The following is a 9,346-nucleotide window of genomic DNA, read 5'->3' as shown; positions in this document are numbered from 1 at the left end:
TCACAACAATGCTTCAACTTTGACAGACTCCCTGGCTGTGGAGACAGGACCTCACATTCAGTTGCTGAAGCCAAAAACCCAACCCTTACCCTTGATCCCTGTCCTTCTACGCTCTATAAGCCTTGTGTTTTAGTCAGCTTTTTCATGGCTATGACCAAAATGCCTGACAAGAACAACCCTGAAGAGTAAAAGTTTATTTGAGGTTCACAGTTTCAAAGGCCTTAGTTCACAGACAGACAACTCTACTGCTGTGGGTTCAAGGTGAGGCAGAACATCATGGCAGAAGGAAGCTGCTTCCCTGATGAGAGCCAGGAAGTAGGGAGCAAGAGAGAGGAAAGGGAAGGGGCCACAGGGAAGATGCAACCTTTCACGGCACATCCCCAGTGACCTAACTCCTCCAGCCAATGCCCCACCTGCCTACAGTCACCACCAGTTAGTCCATTCAAACTAGGATGGACTGATTGTTTCAGCTCTCACAATTCAATCATTTTGCCTCTGAATATCCCCGCATTAACAGGAGCTTTTGGCAGATACCTTACATACAAACCATAACACCTGGCCACCTCAGAGTCTTGCAATCGCCTATGTGTACACCACCTCTCCCTGACTACTGGAACAGCCTGCACACCAGGACCTACCATGGCCAGTCAAGTCACAGCTGAAGTTTCCTTCCTAAGACATTCTCTGACCTATGTCATTTCTCTACATGAACAATTCAGTCAGGAAGTTCCTTGTGTGGCCGAGCAGGTAGATGTATTCACAGGACAAGGAGATCACAGTGGCCTGGCACAAGTTGTCAGAGCACAAACAGGGTGAAGGGGTGTCCCTGCAGCCAAGTGTCCTAGCAAAAGATCTAAGACCCCACACAGAGTAAGAAAGAGTATTCACCAGGGACAGCTTGGTGCAGGGTATCAGAGCCCTTGAAGGAAAAGGCAAGCTCCTACAGGCAGTCAGAAAGAAGGGCTGGCCCAGTGGAGCAATCTAGAGTCCCAGGAAAAGCCATGTGAGAGGTAGACTATGGCTACAGAATGGTTACATTTGGATAAACTGATTAAACTGGTAAATATATGAAGGATAATGGTATTCAGACATTTCAATTTTAAAGAGGTATAAATAAGGAGAAAAATAAGGGGAGAAAACTAGAATTAATCCTGTGGTGTTGGACTGAAAGTAAAGATAGCTGCATGAACAGCTGTACTCAACTTAAACAGTTGACAAATAAATGTAGATGTGAGTACATATCTGCATTCCCTAGCTTTGTCCTTTGAGGGGCCCTGGAAACAGGGATATCCAAAACCAACAGGTACACTTACTACCCAGATCACCATAAAGAACCACAGTTCCTTAGAGAAATGGCCAATTCTAGAGGCAGGGCGGGGAAAACACATGATCCTGAAACAATCTATGTGACAGCAAGGAAATGGTCCAAGAATGAAAGGAATGTGTCCAAAGGTACAGGAGCCACACTGAAGGGATTCTCACTGGACACAGATGGACAAAATGAACATCTAGATAAATAATGAGGGGCTGGAGTTGTGGTTCAGTGGTAAAGCACTTGTCTCGCATGTGGGAGGCAATGGGTTCAATCCTCAGCACCACATAAAAATAAATCAAAATAAAGGTAATGTGTCCATCTACAAAAAAAAATTTTTTTAAAGATAAATAATGATAGTAACATCATAATCACCAATAAAATGGAAATCATGGGATGGCACTGATACTCACAAGATACTTATTAATTATAAATGGGCAAAGAGTGACTTTATAGTAGAGAGACCTGGCACTCCCTGCCTCAATCAGGTGACCAAAACTGCCACCACTGCTAATGGGACAAAAAAAATCACACACCATGACTACAGTACTTCCATGCTACACCCACCAGTGGTGCAGAACCTGAATTGAATCATAAGAGAACACTACACAAATCCACATGGAGGGACATTGTGCAACATAACTGATCTATAAGCTTCTAAAAAGTCAAAACAAGACAGGAGCTGCTCCAGACTGAAGGAGAATAAAGACACATGACAAGTAAAGGTCACTTTTGATCCTGGGTTGAATCATTTTGTAATCAAGGACATTGGGACAACTGGCAAAACCTGAGTGGCCTGTGGGTTAGACAGTCATAAGGTATCCATGTGAGTTTCCTGGTTTGGTTGGTGATAATGAAAGACAAAATTCTTACAGGAAAAACATTCCCAAGTATCTGAGAGCAATGGGACATCAGGTCAGCAACTTACTTGCAAATGGTTCATGGAAAAAGTTCTTTGTCCCCTACCTACTCATTTGTTGTAACTTGAAGACTGTCTTAAAACTAATAAATAAAATGTTCTAGTTGGAGAGAAGAGATACAACCCTCATCCCCAAGAGAGAATGTATGACAATCTCATTCTGGCTGCAGGAACACTGACAGAAATTGAACAGCTCTAGTGGGTGAAAAATGAGTAAGAGGAGACATGAAGGGTAAGGGGGATATGGCTCAAATGACAGAACTATACTCAGCTAAGGGCACTGTGTACATAGTCTCATTAAATATTCTCAGCACCAAATGAAATGCTACTATTGTTTCCATTTTACAGATGGATCAACTGAGGCAGAAACTAAGTCCTCTGCCCAGGATCTCTCAGCTGACCAGTCTGGCCTTTTCTAAAACCCCTCTCCTAGCCAACCCTGCTGTTCTGCCTCCTCCTAGGTCCAACAGGAATAAATGATGGCTGTAAAGCCAACAAGGCAAAGAAGAGAAAAATTTTGAACAGATCAAGATTTTCCACACAGTGACCTACTGAACTCACATCACTGAAGGCCATGCACCAACCTGACCAAGAATGTGGGCACACACACATGGCCAAGTACAGTGGGCTCGATAACTTCTGCTTGTCACCTCCAGAACCCTATGTTACAAATATTTGAAATCAATTTTAAATACCTATTCAACTTGCATTATACAAGCACCTGTCAGCAAGTTACACACCCACAGTGCAAATGTGCTGAGCTGTGATTCAGGGTATATCATAGAAGGGCACTGGGAAAACTATGGAATGATGCAAGTTGAAAGGCCATGTTGAAAGGGTTATGGCTGACCATTGGTGGGGATGGGTGATTTTGTTTAATGGGAAAGAGTCTGGTGTGTTAAGAGGTCAAAGGGCAGAAACCCGTGGAGAAGACAGGAGAGAGTAGATGGTATGGGGTAGAGGTGAGTTTATATGTGTGGCCACAGGAAGAGGAGGAAGATGCACCTGGTAACTCTGTGGAGGAAAAAAAAAAAAGGTTGGTGGGTGTAGGGAAAAGTCATGGGGTCTGAAGAAGAGTGGAGAAAGTCGGACCAGTCACAGTAGAGAAGGAAGAATGAGACTGAATGAGACTGGAGACTGATGAGGCTCCAGAAATCATGATGATGAGTGACAGAAGAAAACAGAAACAGAGAAACCAGAAGAGGGCAGGGAATCAAAAGGGTCAAATGTTTAAATTTATATTTCAGGATGATGAATAAAGTGTGCTCTTAAGTAGTCATTACAAGCACCAAATACTATAAGCAGAACTAGAATAGACCACAATTAAATTAATTGTCTTTTCTTTTATAATTATAGTTTTGATAGTTACCTTAAGAATCATTCTTTTAATATAGGGTCTCTCAGATAAGAAATCCAACATGGAAAACCCAGGATTAGGGCGAATGGTTGCCATGGCGACCCAGTACCCGCTGGAACTGCTGGGTCGGATGTTGTCAGGAAATCCAGGCATGTTCTCCACAAACATATCAGCCCCTCCTTTCATCAAGCCAGATACATAGACCCTGAAAAATTTACCCAAGCAGGCAGTGAGTAGTAGCCCCCCAATTTGAGAAAGCAAATTTTGCCAAGCACCAAGTTGGTCTTGGTCCAAACACCTTTATGGAAACTACTGTAAATGTATCTATTATGCACAACGGCCCAGAGGACACACTCAAGGGCTCTAGAACAAAGAAGAGACAGGTGGTGTTGAGGGGACTAAGGCCCACCTGGCAGGGAAATGGGAAACAGGCTGTGCAGTGGCATTAAATCAAGATATTCTCTCAGACTGCAACTCCCAAGAAGGATGAAAAATGGGAGGAAGGAAAAGCCCATCCTTGAACTTTGTTTTTACCACCATTTATGTCCATATTATTGTTTTTTGTTGTTGTTGATATTCATTAGAGTTGAATATAAGGGTAGAATCCATTGTTATACAGTCATACATGTACTCAAAATAATAAAATAATTTGGCCAATATCATTCTCCAGTACTTCCCTTTTATCTACTTTCCTCCCCAGGTCAGTCCCTTTTCTCTACTGATCTCCCTACAGTTTTCATGAGATCCCCCAACCCCTGCCAAACTTTCTTTTTTCTTGTCTAGCTTCCACATATGAGAGAAAACTCTGACTTTCAGAGTTTGGTTTACTTTGCTTAACAAAATGTTCTCAAGTTTCATCCCCTTTCCTGCAAATGACATAGTTTCATTCTTCACAGGTGAATAAAACTCTATTGTGTATATGTACCACATTTTCTTTATCCATTCATTGACTAATGGACGCCAAGTCTGGTTCCATAGTTTGGCTATTATGAATTGTGCTCCCCTAATTCCATAATTTCATTTTTCTTTATGGATGAATAAAACTCAAATGTGCATATATACCACATTTTCTTTAATCTTTCATCCATTCACAGACACCTATGTTGGTTCCATAATTTGGCTAGTGTGAACTGTGTTGCTATAAACATGGGATGGGTATGCATGTATCACTATAATATGCTAACTTTAATTCTTTAGGATAAATATTGAGGAGTGATATAACTGGGTCATATGGTGGTTCCATTCCTAGTTTTTTGAGGAACTTCCATACTGATTTTCACAGTGGCTGTACTAATTTACAATCCCGCCAACAGTGTAAAAGTGTTCCCTTTTTTCCATATCCTCTCCAGCATTTGTTATTATTTATATTCTTGATGACTACCATTTTGACTAGTATAAGATGAAATCTCAGCACAGCTTTAAATTGGCATTTCCTTCATTGCTAAAAATGTTCAGAATTTTTTCATATACTTTTACCATTATTACACAAAGGAGAGGGTGCCCTACTCCATTTCAGAGTTCTGTCAACCACATTTCCATCCCATCCCTGGCCGTGGTGAACTCTGGCAAACAATTGACAGTTCAGCTAGCACACACACACACCTTCGTATCCTTGCCATGGTTGTTTCTGCTACCAGGACAAAATCTTCCTCAGGAGAAAGCTGGACTCCATTAGGGAACCGTAACTGGTCCAAAAGAACTTTCACTTCCTTGGTCACAGTATCATACTCTAGCAGGCTGTGGAGATCAAAAATGGTGGGTCACACAGGTGAGAGTCCATGGCCTTCAGTGGGCTTGGAGCTTTTCTCCCTATTCTGGGCCTCTGGGGCATGGGCTCTGTGTGAGGTGACTCAGCTTCACACTTGGAGTGACCAGGCCTTGGGGTCTTGGGCTTGGACCTTGTCCCAGGCTAGCCAGTGGGGGCTTTTCCTCACGATAGCAGATCCACAGAGGCCTCTTCCAGAGAACCTCACACTCAATTCATTCACTGACCTAGGAGCACCAACACTCCAGTCATAGGGGTCCCCTTCCTGAGGGGTAGCCGGAAATCCAGGCCTGCCTATGGTACTCTACCAGTCTGTCTAGAACCACCCCCTTAGATAGACTGGTCAGTTTCATTTTAGTTCCTCAAAGAGGAAATGATGGCATCCTGCTCCACCACCTGATTCCAGAAGCCATTAAGTTCCTTTCTGACAAGCAGAAATATTTTGCCCAGAAACACTCCCATGGTTCCTAGAAGTAATGAGTTCTGCTGAAGCCACCACAACTGGCTGATTAGCCAAGAGGAAGACTGAAGCACTCACCGACCATCATCAGTACCCTCCATGATCAGAAGCAGATAATCTCGTCTTTGCCATTTGCTGCTGGAATCTGTGAAATAAATCTTTCTCCCATCCCGAGTGATGGTCAGATCATTCACAAAGGACATTTTCTTTCCCTCAATGGGTGTCTCAGAAGAGAGCAGCAATTTAACTTCACCTGAAGTTAGAAAAAAGAAAGAAAAAGATTTGCTTTTACTCTAAGATCTTTCTTCTCAATAATTTCAAATTAATAATCAGCCTAACTGGTGTCAAAGGAAAAAACAAAAATGAGCTTCTCCACTATCATATGTCAGAAGATCTGCTCTTTCTTATGTAAAAACATTGTATTAATGCTAACACACAATAAGGAGGGGAGAGAAATAAAACACTAGCAAGTGTTATGTTAAAGATTTAAAGTATTATTTTTGCTTAAGAAAAATATAAATGTTCCATTCATCAGCTTTTAAGTAAAGAAGTATGTTCTTAAAAATAGCAAGGCTCAGTGGCATGTACCATAGTCCCAGTTATTCAAGAGGCTGAGGCAGGAGAATAGCTTGAGTCACATTTGAAGACAGTCTGGGCAACACAGTAAGACCCCATCTCAGAAACTGTGTAGACCAGACTAGACTTAGACTAAAATATAATAAAATGATATAAAATAACAATGTAAAATAACATTACAAAATAAAATTAAGAAGTAAAATATAAAATAACAAAATAAAAATAATGGAACATTTATTGAGTATTAAGTTCTTTTCCTATATAATCTGATTCAGATCTTGGCAGCAATACCACAAGACAGGCTTGACTATCATCCCTATCTTATGCATGAGGAAACTGGGCACAGAGAAGCCAGGTAATGCATATAGTTGCACAGTCATCAAATGGCAGAGCAGGGGCTACCCAGTGGCCAGTGTCCACAATCAGGCCCTCAGAGACACTCTCCTCCACAGCATGAACCTCCACCAAGAACATATGCACAGCAAATATTGTAACACTAGTAAAAGTGACAACATGACCAGTCAGGGGGTGAAAAGGGGGGGGGAAAGAGGAAGAGCTGAAGAAAGAGAAAAGAAAAAGGGAGTGGTAACAAGACAGAAAAAGTACAAGATACAGAAATACAAAGAAAAATAAAGACCTAAAGAGAGGAAGACAAGGTCTAAAATCTCGAAATGTGTCCCTTGAGAATCTGTAGCTAAATACAAATAACAGAAAAATCAGCATGGATCAAATGCCACCACACAGGAAGCTCTGGTGCTAAACCTAGCTAACATTTGTAGGCAATGCTTTTGGTACCATTTAGTAAGTAAAAAATATTAGAGTTTCTAGCAGACTATTCTTAACAAATTCTATTAAATCTACTTACACACACATTGTCTAAAAGACATGAAATCATCACAGAAGGAAACACATTATTGTCACATACGTTTTTGAGGATTTACTTCAAATAGTCCCTTATATGCATCAGCCACAAAAAGAGTCCCATTGGGCCCTGCCCGGATGCCCAGAGGTCTCCCACAAGCAGGCTCATCATCTCGGGTTTCTAGGAAGACAAACAGACAGGAATTGGTGACTGCCCTCCTCAATGTCCAAGTATTTCATCCATTTCCCTAAATAGACACCATTGATGGACAGAGCAAAAAGAATCAAGGCATGAGAACTAGACTAATACAGTGCTCACTTCATGATGCTCAACGTAGGTGCTATTGCAGAGTACTAACTGAAGGTGCTCGCTCCAGAGTACTCACTACAAATGCTACTGTAGATGTTCACAACAGAAGCTCACTATGGGCGGTGGTGTTTGTGGGTACTCACTGCACGGTGTTTAAAGTAGGTGCTTAGTGCAGGTACTTACTGTGACATGCTCACTGTGGGCTGCTTATTGCCAAAATGGAGCAGAAAAAGGGAGATTAAATAACCAAACATAGAGTATGATCCATCATATAAAAACTGAGTGGGTGTGAGTATCCATAAATAGAAAAATACCTGAAAAGTTACTCACTAAAATACCAGTAACAGTTACATCTGAGAAGACTAAGGTAATTTTAATTTTGTTTTTAATATGTCTATACTCTATCTATTTCATAATGAAAATGCATCATTTTATAAAAACATTCCAGGTATTAAAATGATAAATAGGGGTATAGCTCAATGGTAGAGAGTTTACCTGGCACACACAAAGCCCTGAGCTCAATCCCCAGGATCACAAAAAATTAAAAATAAAAATCCAGGCATGGTGGTGCACACCAGTAATCCCAGCAACTTAGCAGGAAGATCACAAGTTCGAGGCCAGCCTTAGCAATGTAGGCAGAATCTCAGCAACTTAGTGATACCCTGCCTCAAAATAAATAATTTTAAAAAGGGGTAGGGATGTAGCTCAGTGGTAAAGCGGCCCTGGTTTCAATCCCCAGTAATATGAAATGAAATGACAATAAAAATAAAACAAAGTAAAATAAAATAAAATTGCATAAATAACACAACAAAATAACATAACATAACAAAATTAAAATTAAAAGAAGCCTGTGGACTATCAATTTTTAAACAGTGAAAATCTTCTACTCTAGGTTTCCAAAACCTGTAATGATTTAAGGGCATTTTACTTTGAATGACACTGCTAAAATTCTTGAGAAGCTAATGCAGGAATTATGCATAAGTGTTTTAGTCATGATAAAGCCACATGCTTTTCTACAGCAGCCCTCCAATACCACCAATTAATCTCTGAAACTACCACAAAAGTGACCACAACAGTGGAATGGTGAAGAGGTGTAGACCCACAAAATATTTACAGGTTCCATGGCCACCATCTAGCTGGGTGACCACCAAGCCCTATGAGGTCCAGCCACCACCTGGGAAATGCAGATTCCACATCATGTTCTCTCTGCCAAATGGTCACAGCTTCTTGTTCTCCAAGGGTAAAGCTGGCATCTAGGGAAAAGCAGTTCCATAGGCAGCACCTTTTTGAATGACTTGTTGCCCACTTACTGCATGGGCCCGAGCCAAACCGGGCGATGGTCTCTATTTCACCTCTTTCAAGTTTTACAACACGGCCATCTGCTGTGCCAGTAACATCGCATCTGTCAAAAAAAAAAAAAAAGAAGAAGGAAAAAAGGTTATTAAGATGTAGCCCAAGAACTGTGACCACACCATCTTCTTCTACAGTGAGGTGGCTTGGTTGTTTTTCATCTTGAGAAATGAATGGCAGGTTCTGAGGATGAAGGAGAAGTGATGTTTGAGAATTAAAATTACACTGACAAAACTGCAGGGGCCTAGGGAACTAGCATGTGGGTCCAATCCTGACCATGAAGTTAGGGTATAATACAAAACACTAGTGATAAAAACTGTGGGGCTGCTATTATCTAGTTCTGAAAGTCTAGACTGATACTCAGGACCCAGAGGAAGAGATATATGTTCACCTCAAGGCAATATCTGTTTCTGATGCTGATTACTTCCTAAAAATG

The 9,346-nt window shown here is 41.2% G+C and overlaps 1 protein-coding gene across 18 annotated transcripts in view; it reads right to left on the bottom strand.

Moving 5' to 3' along the window:
* The window catches only part of LOC306651254 (adipocyte plasma membrane-associated protein-like), a 191,115-nt gene extending 182,167 nt beyond the window's left edge, over positions 1-8,948 (bottom strand). For 16 of the 18 annotated variants that reach the window (XR_013761112.1, XR_013761113.1, XR_013761114.1 and 13 more), the window contains exons 1-4: positions 7,315-7,425; positions 5,892-6,066; positions 5,191-5,325; positions 3,601-3,793 (exon numbers count right to left, since the gene is read on the bottom strand). Coding sequence is in view for 13 of the 18 variants with exons in the window: in XM_079123796.1 (XP_078979922.1) it covers positions 3,601-3,793; positions 5,191-5,325; positions 5,892-6,016 (453 nt within the window). In the remaining 5 variants the exon portion in view is untranslated. Of the gene's footprint in view, positions 1-3,600; positions 3,794-5,190; positions 5,326-5,891; positions 6,067-7,314; positions 7,432-8,870 lie in introns of those variants that run through there. The other 2 variants (XM_079123787.1, XM_079123789.1) reach the window with 2 other exon arrangements.
* Between the last annotated feature and the right edge of the window lie 398 nt (positions 8,949-9,346).

This window comes from Sciurus vulgaris (assembly GCF_902686455.1).
Source record: "Sciurus vulgaris genome assembly, chromosome: 2".
NCBI lineage: Eukaryota > Metazoa > Chordata > Mammalia > Rodentia > Sciuridae > Sciurus > Sciurus vulgaris.
Note: the sequence above shows the minus strand (reverse complement) of the source record. Positions and strands in the feature narration are given on the sequence as shown.